Below are 22,917 nucleotides of genomic sequence, written 5' to 3'. Positions count from 1 at the left end.
ACGATGGCACGAGTGGTTGATTAAAGGAGGATGAAACTCTTGGAGCAAGTTAGCTTTTGTGAAAGCAGAAAAATCAAAGAATAAGATCAACAAAAGTTTGAGTAAAATAGGACTAGCAATATAAGAGTTATGAGCATTTGAATGTCGAGATCACTAATGCTATGGAGATCCTCCCATTGGCAATGCAACGAAGATCTATGATGTCACAGATGAACAGCTCTCCCCTTTTGGACACTGAAAATATACCCCAAAACATCTCTTTTTGCTCATTCTAATCATATGACAAACGATTCATCAATGATATAATGTTGTGAAACCTCTGTACTTGTCCTCTCATAAAGAGAACACCTCATCTTGTGTGATAGACTCTATAAAAGTGAGAATATAAGTGAAATAAGTACTAAAGTAATGAGGGAGTTGTACGTGTGTGACATCACAGATCTTGGTCTCATTGCCAATGGGAGGATCTACATGGCATTAGTGATCTCGACATTTAAGTGCTCATAACTTTCTTATTATTCATTCAATCTTCCTCAAACTTTCAACAATATGTTTCTTTGATTTTTCTCTTTGATATGGATTCAGCTGGTTTCAAGGGTTTCATTCTCATTTAATTACAAGTACTACACTGACAAGGATTACGACTCACGAGTATCACGAATGGGTTACTGCGACGGTTCAAGACAAGGACAACAACTAATACCCACCTGACACTTGTACAAACGATGCCACACGGTAGATACAGATTACAGGTTTCTTCTCAGACTTCTAATAACTTACAGCTAGGTTGCTTCTCAAGACCATGGCGCCGATGGCGTCTCGGGGTCTTCTCTCTTTGGTGTCTGGATCCACGTATGTTCATCACCCATAGGCTATGTATTAACCCAGCGGAGTTCGCCATTAAAGGCCTTTGCATAGTTTCAACGTTGGTGTCGTGATACTTTTCATTAAAGAAAATGTGTGTCGTACCCATGACAACATGCATTGTTGCTGGAATTTTCCGGAATTCAAAGCGGATATGGTGTGATCAAACTATGGAAATTTATAACCCATATGTCAATGTTCATATCATGACTTTAGTTAGGAATATCGTGCACAAATAAAGGCAGATCAGCCTAATTTCATATCATTGTCTAATACGTAATAGATCGAGTGTGGGAGACGTGGGTAAAAAATGTCAACATTTTATTCTCTTTATTCTACTAAGTTCTCAATTTTTTTAATACTTTCTTTCTATAGTATGTCATTTTGTTGTTATTTTATTGTATATTTGTGTTGAGTTTGACAACTCTCCATTTTTTTTTTAATGTGTAAGCTAGATAAATAGTCAGTGGATCTTGGGGCTATATGGCAATTGAAATCACGTACGTCAAGTGGCGTAATTCATCTGATCGGGGGGGGGGTGTCAGAGCAATACACTAGTATTGAGCTAAAAAAAATGGTGCCCCCCCCCCCTCCATCAAGAGCTGTTAGTAGACGGGGATATATAAAACGTGTGTGAAGGGGGTGGGGGTCAAAGCAATATATTGAGCTGTAAATTCAACAATAATATTTAAGGTTAACCCATCCCCCCCCCAATCAAGAGCTATCAGTAGACAGAGGTGGATCTAGCCTTTGCCAATAGGGGGGGGGAGCCGAAATTTTTTCAGTCACATTTTCCCGGTCGGCCACTCGAAGTTGATTTTTGTTTGTATATTTGAACGGGTAGTCTTATAATAGTCATTTGTAAGCTTTATTCTTATAAATCAACATAAATATATAATAATCTCATAAGCCTTATTTAAATAGTGCGAGTGCAAAGAGCGAGTTTTTTTTTTCAAGTATTTTGTCTTAAAATTTAAATATTCTGGGCAATGGTCGTGATCCTGAAACCAGATGTGTATCCACCAACTAAATAATTACTGCGAGCGCGAAGCGCGAACATAAAATTTTAACATATGTTTTGATCTGCTCAAAAAGGGGTCTGTTAACGGCTGCTTACAGTTAGCCATGAAGACCTTACATTTTTTAATAATGCGAGCAAAAAGCGTGAGCTAAAAATTTAGACATTTCTAGACGAAGTATGGAAATTCTAAGTACTTTTGTAATCGTGATAACGATAAGTATATATCTAAACAATTGATGCGAGCGCGAAGTGCGTGCGGGAAAAAAAATCGAGATTTACACCTAAATTGGGACACCCTGTTCATTTTTTGTAAATCATGAAAATGATAATTGGAAATCCTTCTACATAAATAATGCGAGCACAAAGCGCGAGCAGAAAATGTTTGATAATATATATTGGATAATTTAAATAGAGAACAAGCTGCGTATCTGATTAAACATGCGCGACCTAGAATCTGGGCATTCTTAATACCTTTTTCATCATGGAAATCAATAAAGCGAGCGCGAAGCGAGAGCTCAAAATATTTGATATTTCGATCTGATAAAGGGACAATTTAAGCTCTGTATTTCAAGCACTTTGTAGGAAAATTGTGAGGTGGATATGGATCACAGTTTAAAAAAAGCTGATATGTTTTAATATTATTCCTTTGAGCTTTGACATACATGTAGGACCGGGACATCCTAAGAACATTATGTCATCAAATGAAAATTATGACTATCTTCCTATTTCTCTTCCTAAGCGCGAAACAGGATATTCCATTCTGAAAAAAGGACATAGTGATTATTAAATTAATATCTTATTTATTAATCTAATAAGCCTAATGAGAGCGCGAAATCTGTTAATATTATGGCTTGAAAACTGGACATTTAAAGTACTTTTTTAATTATGATGCACAAGTTAATATTTTTTCAACAATCAATGCGAGCGAAAATCGCAAGCCGAAATTTTTGATAAACTGTCATGAAATGGGGATATTATGTAGTTTGTTATATATTTAATATTGAGATATATATAACTCACCAGGTTAGGAAAGAGAGGGGTAAAGGAGCACCCCCTTCTCCCAATCCGCTTGAGACAACATTATACCTTCAACTTTCTTCTTCTGTCTTTTTTTTATATACTTATTGTACATACCATCTCAAATTCAAATTCCTATTGTTTTTATAGTGTAAACATATTTTAACTTTTATAATCATAATTCTATACGTGTTGAGGACCCCACTGCAATGGAAATAAGCTTTCGAACTATCCTGTTAAAGATTACTGAATTTTATTTTTAATTAATTCAATTTCATTCATTTAATCATTTATTTATTTATTCATCTATTCATTTATACATTTATCTATTTATTTATTTATTCTTATTCATTATAAGTGTTTTTTTTGGGGGGAGGGGTCCTTTCAATCACCAAACAATAGTCGTTCCGAATCCTCCTTCATTTAGGTTATGTGAATGAAATACTAAAATATAAGATTAAGAGGAAAGGAAGACAACGTTATTTTACAGCTACAACTAATAAACTATATTCGTTTGCGAAAAACATGTATTTCTTTTTTATCTTAAGACCGTCCGGGGACATTCATAATGTAGTTTATGGTCAAAGAAATAAATTGTGTCATCTCGTTGGCTGTATAGTAAATAAATATTGTTTTTAAAAATGGATAACCGTGATTAATAAAGTATCATATCCATCTTTAGTCGAAATGCCAGGAATGAGCTCTTTGGTCACGGTGTACAAACAGCTTGCAAATCAATTCTGCACATTGAAGAATAAACGCTGACTAAACAAAAGAAAATTAAAAACTGATTGATTAAAATTGCCATTGCATACATATGACATGTTCAAATAAAATTGGAATCATGCAGTATTTTGCTTGTTATACACAAAGAAAACTCAGACCATGACACCCATCATGATTTTTGCATACAATATGATTCTATATATATATAACATATATTTACAATTTTATATAATAATAGACACAAATATATATATATATATATATATATATAATTATAATAGATATGCGCTATGTATACAGTCAATGTGAGTATGTTACATATGCAATCTTGACCTAAATTTGACTTTTGGTAATTCAGGAAAGAAATAATAAATTCTCAAAAATGAAATCATTTATGTGTCAGGTATATTCCGAGCATTTTCCAAAATCGTTAAACCATTAATTTCACAGATTAAGTGTCAAAATTAAGCACTAACGTGCGAAGTGGTCATTACAAGGGGAAAAGGTACGTGGAAAATACCACCTTACACCAGTATGGGACTAGATATCAGTCCCCGCAGACACGGCGATCAGCCCGTGTGCGCACGCTAAAATTTATCATTCTGCGGCTCGCGTGATAGGAATGAACTTGACTTTTCTCTCAATTACGAAACTTATCGTGGAAAATGTTATCTAACATGCATTGATATACTCGTAAAGTTTATCGTCATGTATCATTTACACACAAAAAATAGAATATAACCCTTCTTTCGGAGAACTATTAGTAAGTTGTTCGAATCTAACGATTTTCTTTTAAAAATATAATAAAAATTTACCTGAGTTCAAATGCCTGCCATTAACTGGAATCAATAATCCACCACCGTTATCAGTTATGAAAAATTCTAGGAAATGTACTAACATGCTTTTGAAAAAAAATAAAATTTAATGGGATTTGAAAATTAGGATTTTGCAATGCTATATCAAATTTCTGTTATATTTTCATCAATTTTGGGATTTCATCGAAATGACTGATAATTCGAAGTCTTACCCACACTTGCTTGTAAATTTGGTATATGTTGGTACATTGATAGTCAACGTAAATGATAAACGTTCATAGCCTCACCAACATTTAACGATTCCATTGTTTTTAGGATTTTAATGTCGCAGACATTTTAGAGAGTGAGCAAAGTGATGCTAACGAACGTCGCTAACAATACGGCTAGGCGAGAAGGCCTTTGAATGGCGCGCTCCACTGAGTTGAGGCCGTGAACATACGTGGATCCAATCTCTCTCTATACTCACCAGGCACCAACTTGTGTGCGTGCTGTGTGACGCACGCACGTAGCAGGCAATTGAATACAGGAGCATACATTATGGCTGCTCCAATCAGAGCGCTCCTCACCACTGGCGTAAATCCGTGTTGATGGGTGGGGGGATGACTGAAATATTTTGGCATTTTTTGCAATCATGTTTTTAGATATGCAAGGAATTGTCATTGATATGTCCACAGTGGCGACCGTGGGTCACGGCATTGGGGGGGGGGGCACCAGCAACATTTTTGAATGACTGAGTGAGTGACCTAATAGAGACATTTTAAGGACAATGTCATTAAACGGATATGTATCTCACTGATCAAATAATGCGAGCGCGAAGCGCGAGCTGAATTTTTTTAATTTTCACACCTAAAAAGGGACATTATAATCAAATTTGTGTAAACATGATAGGTACCTGTCTCGCTTAACAATGCGAGCGCGAGCTGAAAACTTGGATAATTCAGACCTGAAGTGGGGCATTCTAAGGTTTCTTTGTAGGAATTAACTAGGACCATACGTATTTCATTAACCAAATGGTGCGAGCGCGAAGCGCGAGCTGAAAATTTTTGATATTCAGATCAGAAGAAGGGACATTTTAAGGACTGATTTTAGGAATTCATGAAGAGCAGACATATCTCACCAATCCACTAATGCGAACGTTATCACGGACAGGAAATGTTTCATATATACGAAGACCTTAACATGGGGCAATCACTTTTGAGTCATGAAAAAGAAGCATATGTCATTACATAAAACAATGATAACTCAAGTGCTAGGAAATATATTTGGTTTATATTGACTTGAAAACGGAATGTTTTAGTACAACAGGATTATATATCTCGTTAAACAGACAATGCGAGCACCAGGAACAATGAAGACGTAGGCCCTGGGCAAATTATGTTTCATAAAGTTATGATAAAAATGTTTCTTATGTAATGTAACTTAACATAGTTATAATATAATATAACATTCTAATGAATAATATTTTCTTCTTTCCCACTACGTTTCTCTTCCTTTCTCCCTCTTTTCTCCTTTTCCCCCTTTCCCCGTTTTTTTTTTGGTCAGCCGATGGGGGGGGGGGATGTGCCCCCCATGTCCCCCGTAGTTACGCCACTGTATGTCCATATGGCAAATACCCCTCCAATATTATTATCTTTTTTACCACATGATGGTTTAATTGTTTTATTAGAGATTACATTCAACAAATTTTTGACATTCCATCTTAATCCCTTCCCAAAGACCCCAACATTGATGAATTGGAAGAAACGGGGGTTTCTCTGCAATGTTATAATAAGGACATAAGTATTTCGTTTGGAAATGGTGAACTGGCTCTTTATTTGCATTTTTTGATTCAATAATATTATTTTATTTGTTAAGCGGTATTTTTGGAAGAATTTTCACCAATAAAACAATTATCTCTTGTGATTTTTTTTTCAATTCTTTCGTAAAAAGTGGGGGGGGGGATGTTTGTACAAGCCATCCCCCCCCCCCCCTCCTCGAAAAGTGGGGGGGGGATATATCCCCCCATCCCCCCGGGATTTACGCCAGAGCTCCTCACATACACATATTATACACACATACTTAATATACATGAACATAGATCAATACATAGACTAATACACAGACTAATACATATATAATAGTGTACTACAGGTACATGGCAAATTTACTACAGGTGAATAGCCATCCAGTAAATAGAAATTAAAGACTTAATTCCATTACCTTCTATTTTTTCCACAAGAAAAAAGATCCTCTCCATTTGTCTCTCTCTTTTAAAAGTTTTAAGAGTCTGTCAAACGTTAACCTCCCTTTTTATGACTTTCCTTGGCCTGGCCTGGGATAAAGTAAAAATTTTGCTGTTTCGACTTTTGTCTTTGGAGGATTAAAAAAAAAAAATTATTATTATTATTTTTTTTTTTTATTATTATTATTATTTTTTTTTTTTTTTTTTTTTTTTTTTTTGGGGGGGGGTCTCCAGACTCCACATATCTCGCCAGACAAGAAAAAAAAAAGGGGGTCTACATATATTTGACTACTTTTCAGAATCTATTGGCCACATCTGCCTCATTCTGGGGGACGTTTTAACATTGAATAGGGAGTTGCCCGCCCGGGGCTCTTTTCAAAATTTCTTACGGGCAGATTGCACAAGAGGTTCTTTGCAAGGACAGTCTATTTGTGTCGTTGATTTGTAATGGTGTGCCGTATGAGTCACATTTTTAATATCCATCACAAATAAATAAAAAAATATAAGCCTAAATACATCTATTTTTTAGATTCAATATGTAGATCTACTATGCCGGGGAGGGGGGTACTTAGATTTGGTTTGGACAAAGGTGTGCGGCTGAAGGTTTGAAACCCGTACCCATATTTACAGGTCATTTTGGCTAAAAAGGGACCCATTATTAGGGATTCATTACAGGGGCGGATCCAGGATTTCCAAAAGAGGGGGGCACATTTTCGCCTGGAAAACTTGACAAGCAAAAAAAAAGAAAAAGCTTATCGCCCAAAATGTAAGGTAATTTAATATTTGCACCTAAGACATTGGAGTAGAATATGGACCCATGTTTAAGGGCAGTATCTAAAAATTGGGCCATGTTTAGGGATTTTCCAGCATAACCCCATGTTTATGGATTTCTTCCAAAAAGGCGACCCATTCCAGCGGCACATCCCCATATGCATTATTTCGTGAGTACCCCCCCCCCCGTGCTACTATTTAACTGACTCTAGTCTTAACTTGATTTTTATGCAATCACATGAGGTGCTATATAATGTAGATGACAATTTTTTTTTTCACTTCAAATTGTTTAATGGATGATTACAATGCTTTTCCAGCTGCTTACAGTAAAAGGGTGTCTCATATGGTGCATCATTATTAATATCGAATGCATAATCATGATTTTTTTTTTTACATCCTTTTACATCAAGCACAATACTCGGGGGGGGGGGGGGCATATGGTCCCCCTTGACATTTTTCAGAATAAATCTGTCAATCAAAATTGTATTACCGCACCACTGACTGACGTTTTACTTTCAAGTCTCACGCAACTTTTGAGACCAAATTTGCAATTCCCAGGTACAGGGTCAGGAAATTTTGCAACATTGTGTTTGTTTAAGTACATGTCAGACAAAAACATGATTACATGTTTAAAAGTCAATATTCATAATTGGGTAATTTTTTTATTGGTAATGTCACTAATGAACTTTGTCTTAAAAATAACAATTAAAGAAATACATTTAAGAAGTTAAGAAAAAATATTAAAAAAAAAACATGAAAGGAATTTTTTTTATACCGGTTTTTTTTTAATAAAGTTGTGAGGAATGCTCTAGAAAGGGATATGTACACCAAAGTTTAGCATTCTACTAGAAGCTTTTTTTAGTAAATTAAAGCGAAAGGTATGATTTCATAATTTTTTTATTGCGCCGCCCATGGCTGAGGAACCACAGTGCCCCTCCCCAGGCCAGAAGTGACTTTAATCAAAACACCCTGGGACTTATATAATGATTAACACACTGGCAACTGAGCTTAACTTGTATATTAATTTCATGAACATGTTTTATCTGTTTGCTTTTTGCTTTTAATTGCTGACTACAGTTATGATGACAAAGAAGTCTGGAATAAACAAGAAACCTCAGAACTACCATAACTGTGTCTGCTACAATGTGTGTTCTGTAGGTCCATGGTTCTTGCAACCAGCTGATTGATTCGTTTTATCAACTCTTAAATGGTAGGTTACAATACAGTTTACATGTATTACTTGTAAACTGTATTATTATTAATAATTCACCATGATCGTAATGCGGATGGGGGTGAAATCTGTACACATTGACCCAAGAATAATGCAAAATGAAAAAGGCAAACACAAATCCCTATCTTGACTGGACTTCTCAGCAATGAAGACACCCCATTGATTGGGGGGAGGGGGGTTGTTGTGCTCATCCAATGTGTACTGTATGGAAGTGTGTATTTTGCTTTCATTGATTTAATTTATTGCATAATTTAATTTCCATGATTCATTTATTTGGGGGAAAACAATCAGTTCACACTTTTTTTTAGATTACATCATGGCAAATTGCCAATTACTATGGTCTCAGGAGTAAGCCACTATCCCTCTATCATATCATCATGTCGGTGCAAACAACGCCCTTACCAGCAGGCATAGGGGCATTTCTGCACCGATGGGGTGCACAAAAATGTTTTGCTAAGGGCGTTCTTCCACTGAAAGGACAAAATTTGAACTAACCCAAGCTACGTATGGTTATGGGCTTGCATTATTTCCTTATTAATATTTGTTTTATGAACAGGTTGATTATCAGAACTGAATTCAGAGCTGCTCCTGTCTGTAGTAACATCATTATTGGAAGAGCAGATTTCAGAATGAGGGCGTTGCTGCTTTAAAAAATTTTACTCCATGGAGTTCTCCAAATTCATCTCAAATTAGACTGCTTCATGAAACCAGATTTGTTCCTTCAAGCAGAGACGATTGTGGCTTTCCTGACTGGACTTCTATGGATTCTTCATGCCAACCCTAAGGACTGTGGTCTTCTGCATGAGACACGTCAATTTCAAACAAGACATTCGGTGGTGAAACACTTGATGAAGATATTAAATTTTATTTGGTATAACTGAATCTCAGAAGTAATTCCTTGGGAGCAAGAAACAATGAAAAATAAAAATAAAAGGTCCATCAATAATGAATGTCTTGAGCAGTGTTCTTTTTTGTGCACAGATCAATGGATCTTTTCAGTTCCAAGCAGGGATGAAGTTAATGCTGACCTCGAGGCAACATTTTACTGGCCTCGGTCCGAGTCACTGTACATAATCTATGGGAAGTTCTCTCAAGCTGCCTCATGACTCTGAAGAATCACCCTCGACCTCATCCCTGTATGCAAGTGTGATATATATCTGTGATGCAATCTCATGATTAAAGAGGAGAAACAAGAGAGCTTCAGATTTTGAAGTGTAGCAATCTCCTGGAATGTATGTTTAATTTGAAAATCAAACTTAAAATAACTTAATTGGGCATGTTATTCATTATGATATGTATGAATGAAAGCATTGAAGCAATTTGGTGCTCTTGCCAAAAAAATCTGAGTTGTATTTACTGCAAACCCTCAGAAATATTAATAAGCATTTGCCAGTGCATGAGGTGTTTTAATAAACAGTGGCTTTTGTGGCTATGGAGAGTTATTATTTCTTCAATATTTCTTCATACAAATTATTTCAGAAATCACAATTTGAATATTTCATGACCTCTGATAACGAGAGCAGAGTATTTTTGGTGATTGACACACTTTGAAATTATATTAGGATAGAATGTAGTGAAGTTTTGTGAAAATAATGGCATAATTGCTGTAGAGGCATATGAAGGTTGAAAATAACGTTATTTTAAGTTTTTCTTGAAAAAAACCTATGGGAAATTGAAACTGGTATAATTAACTCAAGATTTCAAAAAAATATATAAAAAAATAAAAAAATTGGCAGAATAAGTACACAAGCCTATGGACAATCAATTGAACGTAAATCGAGCGCAATCGAGCGCGTCCTCTAAAATCTCACATAAGTTACGTTCGATTTGCAATCAATTGCAAAGCTTGCGCTTGATCTACGTTCAATTGATCAAACGCAACTACTTCTTGCAACAGGATTGAACGTAACTTGCGTTCAATTGCAGATTTGCGTTTAATCGGAGGACTTACGCTCAATTTTGGGAGTTGCGTTCGATTTGCGTTCAATCGCAAGTTTCTTGCAACACCCCATTATAGAGTCCCAATAAATTTTTCCGTTGCTAATATGTTTTCAATTGATTTTTTCTCCCGTTTATCCTAATTGTAAGATAACCATAAATTTCAATAGCAAGTCCAGTTTACCACTTAGGTACAATCTACTGATCTACCTATATATGAACTGCTTTACATTGTTCTTTTTTTTACAGTGGGTAAGTATAAACATAATAGTTTCATTTGTGACAAATAAATGATTCCTCAGATCAAATGTTCTGATTATTATCTAAAGGATGTTCAAGCGGTGCATTAAAATGCGTATTTGGTGAGCATGACTTCGTTGTGTAACTTCAGAGTATATTTCACAAAACTATGTAATCTGTCATGATGATTATCAATTGCAAATCACTCTTGTATGAAAATAAACGAAAATGGAAACGTCATTATTCAATTTTCATCTGATATTCTTGAAATTTTCAATACAATATTGATTGTTGTTTTATTAATTTTACTCAATTTAAGCTGATGGAAACTTTAATATTTCTGTGTTTACTGGTCTACAATGAACATCATTGACCAAACAAAAGGAAATCAAAAGGAAGATACATGTATGAGGATATACATAAGGAATTGCGGATTACAATACATTAAAGAAGATGACCAATAATAATGACGATTTGATTTTACGAAGCTCACAGAAAAAAATAATCTGCACTATCAGTTAACTCAAACGAAGATCCAATTCCCAGGTAAAATCACAATCTAAAATCAATTCAATGCAAAACATGAACATACATGAGACTGGAATATTTCAAAGGCATGAATGCTTTTAAGGAAATAAATCATAAGCAATAAGATCGAATACATGTTACAGCTGCGAAATACGATATAAGAGCATGTTCAGCAGGTATTTTTTACAATGATATAAGCACAATATAATTTTCTTTTCAGCAAAGGGAACATGGACTACAACATTGTACCAACATATTCACAAAGAGCTAGTTTAGACGAATTTCACAAGCTTTATATATTTTATAAGCAATATTGCTAGTGATATTTGTACAACGCCTGCTTAGCTTGTTGTACGCGAGCAAATGAGAGGCTGAATGTCAAACATTCGTACCGTTGCACACAAGACGTACCATCCAAATTGTACCATTGCACGGCTTTAGGAGGTGACGTCACAATACGATTTAATTCATTGCGCTCAGTAAAATGAAGGTGCGATACGCGTATAAGCCTGCTGGCTCAATGCGCATTGCTGCCCAAGGTCATGTGCGCTTGTGGGATTTTGCTTTTCGCTTTCATTTTTTGCTCCCTTTTCATAGATTACTGCAGGGGAAAACTCTTGTTTTTACATATTTTCGCTAACTTCCGAGGCGTTGTACAACACAAATAGCGAATAGTCTTATTCGTGCAATGGTGCAAGATTTTGCATTCGGTGAAAGAAAGAGACGCCCTATTCAACTCGGCTAACGCCTCGTTGAATAGAGCATCTTTCTTTCACCTCATGCAAAATCTCGCACCATCGCACTTATGCCTATTCGCTATTTGTACATTATTGTTGCGCATGACATAACTACTTTGAAATATTAATAATTTCAATGACGTTTTATTCATCCATGGTATCTACATGTATAACTCATGAAACTGCCCTTACAGCCAATTGGCATCACTACGACTCTTCTCGAATCTACATGAAGAGTAACTAGCTAAAATACAGAAGGTCCAATTTTCATAAGTGTTTGGTATGACTCAGTCGGTTACTGAACCTGTCAACAAGGTGAAGCATGCCCCGACGTAAAAGTAAAATGAGCATGACTACTGAAAAAGCGGTAAAAACTTGCTATTTTGTAGCCATTTTGTGGCCACTTTTTAGCCCCTTTCTCTCGCTTTGTACAAATGTTTTGCAGTCTTTTTGTGGCCCCTTTTTCTCTCCCTTTGTAAAGCTGATTTGGAGCCGTTCTGGAATCCTTCGAAAACAGCGAAATTTGTTCGTTTAGTTCTCTCCACAGGCTTTAGTACATGGAACAGCTTCAAAACAGAAGAATTATGTTCATCTTGCTCACTGTATGTCTCTCATTGACAATTTGCCGGAATATAGGATAGCTATGTAAATTCTCTGAGTAAGATGTAAATCACTATTCTACATGTATAACAAAAAAAATTAATTCAATCACCAGTCGCCGCCTTCGTTATCATAGGCAGCTGATCTAGGCAGTCTCTCAGGTGGTGTACGCATTATTGTCTCTGGTCGGAAACCATTGGATTCAGAGTTTGCCAACAACCTATTCTGCTGGTTTCTCTGAGCCATGAGCCTCGCAGAGCTGTTCTTGGACGTGGAGTTTGTCTGTCCGGAAGCTGATGTGAAGGCGCTCGACGCGCCGAAGGACTTGGGCAAGCAACAGCTGAACTGCGAGCGCCATGCGCGGCGAACCTGAGGCTGGCGGACGCAGTAGAGCATGAAAATGAAGTAGCCCTGCAAAGAGTTGAGGATGGTGAAGACTCCCTGAACAACCTCAGCGGCAGGCTGGATGATGCTCAGGTAACCCACAGCCCACGTCAGCCCCATGAGGACAAGGATGCACACTGCATTCTGGAATCTTCGCAGGCGTTGGCGCTTCTCCGTCTTATCAAGTTGCTTCCCTTTAATGGTTTTGTTTAGTCTCAGGATGACGCGGACGAAGATAACGAAGTTGAAGATCATGATCAAGCCAATTGGAATCAGAAGTCCACCAATTAGAGGCCAGAATCGGAGAAAGCAACTGAATAAAAATATTATATTAATAAAAAACATTGTCATAAGTATTTTGCTATAGATTTATCACGAATATAGTGATGTGATGATGATAAATGTACATGCGAGATTATTTTTTTTGTTTTGAAGAAATACGCATACATGTTCAATAGGTTGACCACCAATGGATTGACACGATGATGCATTGGCGCGGTAGACCTACAACATTCGGGAGTAAGGCTTCAACGTTAACTTTGCAATGGTTTACACTAGCGTACAGATAGGAGGGGGCTTGGAGGGTCATGCCCCCCCCCCCTAAAAAAAGAAAAGTTTCATGACCAAGAAGGAAGATAAAGAAAGAAAAGGGAATATGATGGAATATCATAATATATTTGTCTGGATTGTTATTTCAAAACTAAAATTAGATTTATGAATTAAAAAACAAAATCATAATTTGTTTGATCCCATCGCCCGCAGCTTCTTAAAAATTTCGCCTCATACGCCATATCTTGTCTCTTCAAATTTTTGGCTCATAACGCCGCTGTTGGTTGATTAGATCCGTTAGAGATAAAGAGTATACAAAAATGATTGTGGAACAAACAAATAATTTGGAAACAAATATCCTAAAAATATTCCTCGGCCCATTACAGGTTTTTAGTTATCAAGTCTTAAAGCAAAGTTACGAGAGAAAGAAACAGAAAAACAGAGAGTGGCAAACAAAAAGAGATGAAAAATGTCTCCTTTTTAGAATGTTTCTTCACCTGTTCTATTTTTTATGCAAACTTCGAAAATATATAATTATTACTTACAAGTCCGTCTGTACGTAATACTGCCTCGATGCCCCTCCTGTGATTCCAACTATCAACATAGGGGTCCCTGTATCCAAGCAAAACAAGCAAAAGTGAAATTAATCTATTTGATTTTTTTAAATAAGTGGTATATAACTACAGATAATTAATCTCCCTTTTACCACTCATCTTGGTAACCTGTTGAGGTAACCTGAAGGGGTGTTGAAAAGACCTCGGGCATTTTTACTTCTTAAGCCATGGTCGTTTTGTAAGGTGGGCATTTTGAAGACTGAGAGAGAGCGATGTGTGGTGTGGTGTGAAGCTGACAGAGAAAAGAGGTGTTGATGCTGATGTTGGGGTAATAAAAGAGACGGTGGATCAGATGGCGAATGTGAACTGATTACGTTCGTATGGGCATGTGTTGAGGTGGGATACCGGTCATGTTTTGAGAAGGACGCTTGAAGAGCTTAAAGGTCAAGTCCACCCCAGAAAAATGTTAATTTGAATAAAAAGGGAAAAATCACACCAGCAAAACGCTGAAAATTTCATCAAAATCGGATGTAAAATAAGAAAGTTATGACACTTAATACAAATATTTCATTTTTTTATAAATTTGACAATAAGGAACAAAGGATATAGTATAAAACAATGCTCATTCCATATGTTCAAGGAGGAATTAATCATTGTTTCACTCGACAATGAGAAAAATAGAATAATCCCTATTTCATATAATAAAATACAAAAGAAAGAGTGGATGACGTCATCAGTCTCCTCATTTGCATACCCACCAGGATGTGCATATAACTGTTTTGTGAAATTAAGCAATACTTTAAAATGTCATAACTTTCTTATCTTACATCCAATTTTGATGAAATTTTCAATGTTATGCTTGTTTGGATTTTTCTCTTTTTATTCGAATCAACTTTTTGTTGGGGTGGACTTGTCCTTTAAGGTAAACTAGACAGAAGGGAAGGGGGCGACTGAAGAAGACATGGAAGAAACAAGTGGTGGAGGAGAGTAGGAGGGTTGGGTATAGAGGGAGGAGGATACACTGAATAGAGCAAAGTGTTGGAGGGGCGAGGGTGATTTATGCGAGTGCACGGCAGCGGCGTGTTACAACCGATAATGTCGCAGCAACGCATAATGTCGCAGATTGCGACATTATGCCAAGAGCGTCCGACGCATAATGTCGCAGTCAACGCATAATGTCGTAGTTTTTTTAACGCATAACGTCACATGTCGCAACGCATAATGTCGCAGCAAAGTGTCAACGCATAATGTCACATGTCGCAACGCATAATGTCGCAGCGGTTTTTTCTTCAGGACTCGAGCTACAGATAAGATATGAAATATGCTTTCACTAAGTATTTTGAGACACGAGAAAGAGAATTAAGTGATTTGGAAATCAGGATTACTCATTGTATGGATATTTATCGGTTTATTGCCATTTCGTCTACTGCCTTTTCCCCACTATCGCATGGTCTGATATAATTTCGTCTACCATTAGTTAGTCAACAACTATCAACATAGTCCAATAACCATTTCGTCTAATAGCCAGTTGGTCTACTAGCCGTTTTGTTTATTATCATTTAGTCTAATTGTATTTTTTTCAATTGGTCCTATATCCACTTTGTCCAATAACACCACGTCTATTACCTTTTGGCCTAATAGCCAATTGGTCTAATAACCACTTGGTCTACTCTCATTTCGTCCATGTTCCATTTGGTCTGACTTCAGTTGGTTCGCTATCACTTTGCCTAAACCCATTTCGGCTAACAATCATTTGGTCTCGTTGCCATGGGTCCAATCACCAATAGGTCCAATCACCATCTCGTCCAATCATCATTTCGTCCGAAAGGCATATTCATTTCATCTTATAACCATAATGGTCTACTGGCACTAGACCTCTATACGGTGACTCTATTGCCGACTTGTTGCAGTACTACTCCTGATTTGTGGTTCAGCCCGGCTCCCCCTGCCCCCCACCGCATAATTAGGGGAACGAAAGAAAAGATAAAAAACGGGGAAAGAGAGGAGGGAAATGAGGAAAAATAAGAGGAGACAGAAGAGTGAATAAAATAGGGTGAGGTGAAGACTTGGAAAATAAAAAGAAATCTTTCATGTCTCAAAAGAGGCGCGATAGCTCAGTCGGTAAAACGGGGGTTTCTGATTCCGGTGACATGCATTTGATTCCTAATTGGTGCGTTAGTGTCCCTTGGTAAGGCATAATAGTAATTATGCCTACCAGGTCCTCCCTTGGAGAGGACCTTAAGCCGTCGGTTCTCTGGTTGCTTGCTTACAAGCATTCACGCTTTCTTAGCAACCAGGTAAAAAAAAATCACCATGTACTATATAGACTAAAATTTTCGCTCGCGATTCGCTTCGCGCTCGCATCCACATCCACTTCAGAATTTTCATGCATAGTGCTTGAAAAAGTGCTTAAATTTACCCCTTTTCGGACTGAAATATGAAGTATTTTTAACTCGCGCTTCGCTCTCGCTTTATATCTTTATGCTTTTTCAGTTCTGATTTGCTTTGCAAAGTGTACATCGATAATTATTACTATTATTGTTTTTACTATTAACAAGTTATATTTATGCATTTGCGTAAAATTAAGTAATGAAACTAAGTTTTGGGGCTGGCCTCACATACAAGCATTGCTTATTTTTGGCAGCCCCTCCGTTTTACTCTAAAATACAAAAAAATATCATTTAAGGCAGCTTAATGTTATTGTGTTTATCAAATGTATAGGCCTTATTATGTTTTATAAGATGTTATGTTTTGTTATATTCTTTATTTTTATGATATGTTCATTATATACAACAATGTGAAACGGAAATAAAATGAAATGATTAAAACATGTATTCAAACTGCCTAAATTCGAGGTCTAAATCTAAAAAAAAAACGCGCACTCAGCACCCAAGTTTATTGAGATACGCAGCTTGTTCTATATATTTATAACGTGCTGGAATTATCCAGTTTCAGATTAGAATATAAAAAAACTTCTGCTCGCATTATTAACATTAATGTAGGAAGATACCGAGATACGATTTACAAAACATTAAAAGCCAGTGTCCTGTTCTTAGATCCGAAATCTATTTTTCTCGGCTCGCGCTGCCGTCAATTGTGTAGTTATGTAACTCGAGTCCTGAAGAAAATCCCGGTGATTGGACTTATTGGTGATTGGACCCATGGCAACGATACCAAATGATTGTTAGCCGAAATGGGTTTAGGCAAAGTGATAGGGAACCAACTGAAGTCAGACCAAATGGAACATGGACGAAATGAGAGTAGACCAAGTGGTTATTAGACCAATTGGCTATTAGACCAAAAGGTAATAGACGTGGTGATATTGGGTTGGAAAAAGTGGATATTGGAACAATTGGAAAAAAATACAATTAGACTAAATGATAATAAACAAAACGGCTAGTAGACCAACTGGCTATTAGACGAGATGGTAATTAGACGAAATGGTTATTGGACTATGTTGATAGTTGTTGACTAACTAATGGTAGACGAAATGATATCAGACCATGCGATAGTGGGGAAAAAGGCAGTAGACGAAATGGCAAAACCGATATATCCATACAAAGAGTAATCCTGATTCAAATTCTCTTTCTCGTGTCTCAAAATACTTAGTGAAAGCATATTCATATCTTATCTGTAGCTCGAGTCCTGAAGAAAATACCGCTGCGACATTATGCGTTGCGACATGTGACGTTATGCCTTAGAAAAACTACGACATTATGCGTTGACTGCGACATTATGCGTCGGACGCTCTTGGCATAATGTCGCAATCTGCGACATTATGCGTTGCTGCGACATTATCGGTTGTAACACGGCGTACCCAGGTTTTTCGAAAAGGGGGGCACATTTTTTGGAGGATATTCCGTCCGCGAAAAAATTTGACAAGCAAAAAAAATAAAAAGGTCTTCAACCGCAAATAAAAGGGGATTTCGTACCAGAAAAAAAATTGACAAGCAAAAATAAAACAGGTCTTCACGTCTGTTTTCATTGCAATTTTACATTACAAATTATTAATTTTGCTTCTCAAAAGGGGGAGGACGTCCCCTGGATCAGTTGTGACTCGTCAGGGGAGCAGGGGTACGTCCCCTGCATCAGTTGTGACTCGTCGGGGGGGGAGTCTGCCCCCCCCCCCCCCTCCCCCCTTAGGTACGCTAGTGGTGCACGGTTAATCCCCCGTAGTCTGGGCTAAACCAAATTACATAACGGACTGACTGACTGGTGACTGACATTATATGGAATTGTTTTGCTGTTTCGCTATATCATTTTGGGAGAAAGTACCTCAAAAAAGTTGATGCTCCAATCTATTAAGTACTTGTACATATAGTTTCTCCTCACTTATTTTTCAAGTCATTAAGAAATTTAAACAAAACGTAAACAACGATGCCTTCTTTAAGAAGCGAGGGAGATTTTTACTTTTCATCTCATTTTAATATTATGTATCTTAACAGTGTACATAGCTTTCTCCCTACTCAATTTATAGCAGTCATTCAGTTATTAGAAAATGGCTAAAATCTTACCCCAAGCAAACAACGATGCCTTCCTTAAGAAACGAGGGAAATGCGTATTGAGAACACGTACAAAAAGGATGTACATGTTGTAGCCCTCCACGGCCATCCAGAAAAGGGATGTCAGGGTGAAATAATGGAGGAAGCCGGCAAGAATACAGCAGGGTAGAGGGGGTATTTCTTCCACCCCTCGTTCCGTATCGACCGATATCATGACGAGGAAGACGATGTAAAGACACAACAGGGATGCGGACAGGGACAGCAGGATCTGGTTGGGCTTACGATCGCGAAGTTTTCTAGAACAAAGCACAAAACAGTGTTATTCAACCTGTTGAATCCTAAATTTTGTCATTCTCATACTGTCAGAGTAGACTTTGCCTATGGGCCACCAGGTTCCAGTTGTTAATTGATTAACTCATTATTTCTTCTACCATTCAATTCAATTCGTTCATTTTTTCCATAAAAAAGCATCAAAATATGTACATTCATGATATAAATAGCACAGGTAGGTATATACAAAGAAAATAAATCAAATACATAAGCATACGAAAATGTTGAACAGCTAAATGCTATGTCTGCTACTACTGCTTAAATAAATCCCGTCTACACTGTTGGAGGGCCATGTTCAATTAAAGCAATGGCAGCGTGACGTTAGGACTGATAAGAGTCGGTTACATGTATCATGAGCGTTGTTCCTATACATCCAATTCATTATTTACGCGAAAAGACACTTATAATACACCAAAAACAAAGTTCACTGAGTAAGGTAATTTGCATTCGGTTTGAGAGCATAATCATATACCTGTCAAGGTATCAGGCAAGCTGATAAGACATTTTTTTTTTAGATGTGTCCTGAAATTTATCATTGATCATAAGAAAAATATGATTAGCATCAATGAAGCAGGTTTGATCATACAATTCTGACCTCATTTCTTTAATAACAGAAGTTCTAATTATGAACAATTCCCAGCAGGTTTTGCCTATCATCAACATATTGGAATTACTATTCACATTGACCCATATAAAATTTTGCGCTGAGAACATTAGATTTTCCACATCCACCTAACATATTACTCATGCCCATCACTTTAAACAATGTAATACTCACTTATTTGATGCATATGTTAGAATTGTAATAGCCAGACCCCATATTGACATGCAGCAGCCTACATAGCTTATGATGTCGAGGATTAAATCAGCTCGGGCTGACAACCCTTCTCCTCCATATATATCCTAGAAGATAAAGAATATATAAATGATATTTCCAATCGTATGGATTCATGTAACAGTATCCAGACCTTTCCTAATCATCACATACTGGGGAGCGTTTCATGAAAGAATTTGTCGGACGTACACTCTAAAAAAAACATTGGGTAAAATTTGAACTAGCACGGGGGTAATTATGTGTCCAACCAATTTGGGGCAGTATTTTACCCAATGCGGGAAGCATATTGTCCAGTAAGATTAAAAAGGTAAGCAACAATTACTTTAGAATGGGCAAATTTTCATTACACTGGATGAATAAAAATGCCTAAAAAGAAATTCCCAATGTTGGTTGGACACATAATTACCCTAGCATTTTTACCCAATATTTTTAAAGTGTATTATCTTATCTGACAAGTCCCGTTTTACTCGACAATCAACAATGAGATCAGCCAATCAAAATCAAGGAAAGTTGTCACATATAACGACTTGTCAGAAGAAAAATGTTGATGAATCACTTCACAGATAATTTGTATCTTGACACCATATTCATAATATTCTACTTTTTTGCCGAATATAATGGATCCCTTACATCTAATCACGTTGGACAAGTAAAAAAAAAGACGATTTTTGAAAAAAAAACGTCTACATTATTTGAATATTTTAACGAGAAAAGGGTATTTTGAATGAATAAAAAATGCATAAAACAAGACGTAGGTAGGTTTTTATTTGGTCTCGTAGACCTATCCTGCACAAAAAACTTACTACCATCACAAAGGCATCACACACGCTTTTGGTTTATTGTAATTAATTAACAATAAACCATAACAAGATATACCTCAGCCGCCATGTAGTCGGTTGTAACTGCAATTTTTTTTAAATTCGTATATATTTTTTCCTCCATGATTACAATTTTTAATGACCAGTTTAGCGGGTTTTGTTTACATAATGTCTTTTTAATTTTGTTTGAGATTATGCTTACAACTACTACTACTACTAATAATAATAATATTACTGATAGTGATATGCATTTATATAGCACGATCTATCTAAGAAATATACTATTCCGAGGCGCACAATAAATGGTGAAAATATAGAACTATGTATCCTAACAATGAGCTAATAGTGTCAGTATATAGCAGAGGATGATGGGTATCGCAATGCAACGGATAATAGATGAAAAAATATGGCCCCATTTCGGGAGTGTGGAAAAGTGCTACATATAAAAAAATTAACCGTTCGAAACGAGTTCAGCTATTCTCCTATAGGCCTTCATCAGTAACCACCCCCCCCCCCCCCACCCACTCCGTTCCTTTAGTTAACATAATACAAACCATCAGGGTCCCGAAATTGGTTAGGTGATCGCACTCGCAAGTAATCCTGTCTGTGCTTTCATTGCTCGTCTTTCTACACCCTCTCGTGGACCATCGCTTTTCGGTAAAGTTGTAGGACACGCAGGTAGCATTCGTCCCATTCTAGAATAGAAAGCAATAAAAAAAGACGAATGAAATATTACCATTATTCTCACTATCCCAATATTAATATATATTACACTTCCTTCATAAATTTCTTTACCTTTTTAGCAACAAAGATCGACAGTATATTATTGTTATTTGTTTTTATCATCTAAGTACGCCATTTAAGTCAAAAGGGGAGTCTGCAGCATGCGCAATTCATGATACCATCAACAACACGAACATCATGCTCCAAATTTACTTTGTCTCTTTTCATTCCATCAAATACAGGCCTATCTAACTATATATATTTTTTTTTATATGAATAGGAGTCCTTGCTTTCCCCCAGTTTCATCCCCATTCCCGCCCAAACATACACACACACACGCGCACAACTGGCACGCACACGCATTAACCCCCCCCCCCTCTCCCTCTCTCTCAATATATTCATTCATTTTTATTACCTTTTGTATATCTTTATGATTTATATATTACTTTATCTTGTGTTCCCTGGTCAACAAACGTTTACGTTTTTTTTACTATAACAAGGGTTAAATTTAAATTCAGGGCTTAAGTTGTTAAACTACGGAAAGCACATTGTGACAGGTATCCCTAACAGGACAAGCTCAATTTGTCAGAAAATTTGAGACTCAATTCATTACTGACCGGGAATAATTACCAAAATGGTTCTCTTTATCATCAAAACATGAGGGAGGGGCAGTAAAGATAGGAAACATAATTAAATATTAAAATATGTGGCTTCCCATAATTTTAGAACAGAGTAAGGCCACGTCCTAAGTAAAACCGGGCTTCAGATTCCAGAATACGGGTCAAAGAGCCAACTCACTGGATTGATCGGAGTAAATGATAGAACCACTGGCTGCTCTAGGTCTTCAATTTCTTCATTATCCACCGCCGCACCTATGATCCTCGAGTTCAACTCTCGTCCAAACTCCGTTTGGTTCTCGTTCAACTCTGTCAGTTCTCTGTCCCTGAAGAGAGATGTGTCCAGGTGAATGGTGATGACCAAACGGCCGGTAGACCCTGTCAACTTGTCCCCTAATGTCGGCGGCAACAACAGGGTGGCTTGGGCTTGAAGCACCTCTGGCTGCGTGGTTTGATCGCCTTGCTCTACCTGAAAGTCATCACCGGAAATGCTATCTCCGTCAGGTGTAGCAGACATGTAAACGGTAAAGCCTTGACTGATTTCGTCTGCAGTCACATCAAGTACCTTAGATAATTTTTTTTTAAAGCAATGAGGATGAAAATGATAATAATATTTACAATAATGAAATGATAATGATAATAATAATAGTCATAAAAAATAATAACAATGACAATAACAAGAAAAGTGGTAATAATAATAACAAAAATAAACAATGATAACTACAAACATAATAATAATCATTAAAAAAAATCCATCAAGGGTGGGGGGAATTCTCTTTCTTCAAACATTGTTCAAAATCTCCCCGACCGTATTGGTTCTCCTTGGCGTCAGCTGAATGTTGTTTTAATGAATAAGCCCATCGTTCTGTCTAAAGCGATACCCTCTGGTAGGGTAG

General features: G+C 36.8%; 1 protein-coding gene across 1 annotated transcript in view; it reads right to left on the bottom strand.

Annotated features, from left to right (window-relative positions):
• Window positions 1-9,511: 9,511 nt before the first annotated feature.
• The window catches only part of LOC135156004 (adhesion G-protein coupled receptor F1-like), a 29,342-nt gene continuing 15,936 nt past the window's right edge, over window positions 9,512-22,917 (bottom strand). Inside the window, exons 16-21 of the mRNA XM_064106822.1 lie at window positions 22,203-22,586; window positions 21,236-21,376; window positions 19,807-19,931; window positions 18,711-18,994; window positions 14,188-14,254; window positions 9,512-13,406 (exon numbers count right to left, since the gene is read on the bottom strand). Of these exons, the coding sequence (XP_063962892.1) occupies window positions 12,818-13,406; window positions 14,188-14,254; window positions 18,711-18,994; window positions 19,807-19,931; window positions 21,236-21,376; window positions 22,203-22,586 (1,590 nt within the window). The 3' untranslated portion in view covers window positions 9,512-12,817. The remainder of the gene's footprint in view (window positions 13,407-14,187; window positions 14,255-18,710; window positions 18,995-19,806; window positions 19,932-21,235; window positions 21,377-22,202; window positions 22,587-22,917) is intronic.

The sequence above is a fragment of the Lytechinus pictus genome, chromosome 11, assembly GCF_037042905.1.
Source record: "Lytechinus pictus isolate F3 Inbred chromosome 11, Lp3.0, whole genome shotgun sequence".
NCBI classification, from domain to species: domain Eukaryota; kingdom Metazoa; phylum Echinodermata; class Echinoidea; order Temnopleuroida; family Toxopneustidae; genus Lytechinus; species Lytechinus pictus.
The sequence above is the reverse complement of the archived record's forward strand: the minus strand, read 5'-3'. Positions and strand labels throughout refer to the sequence as shown.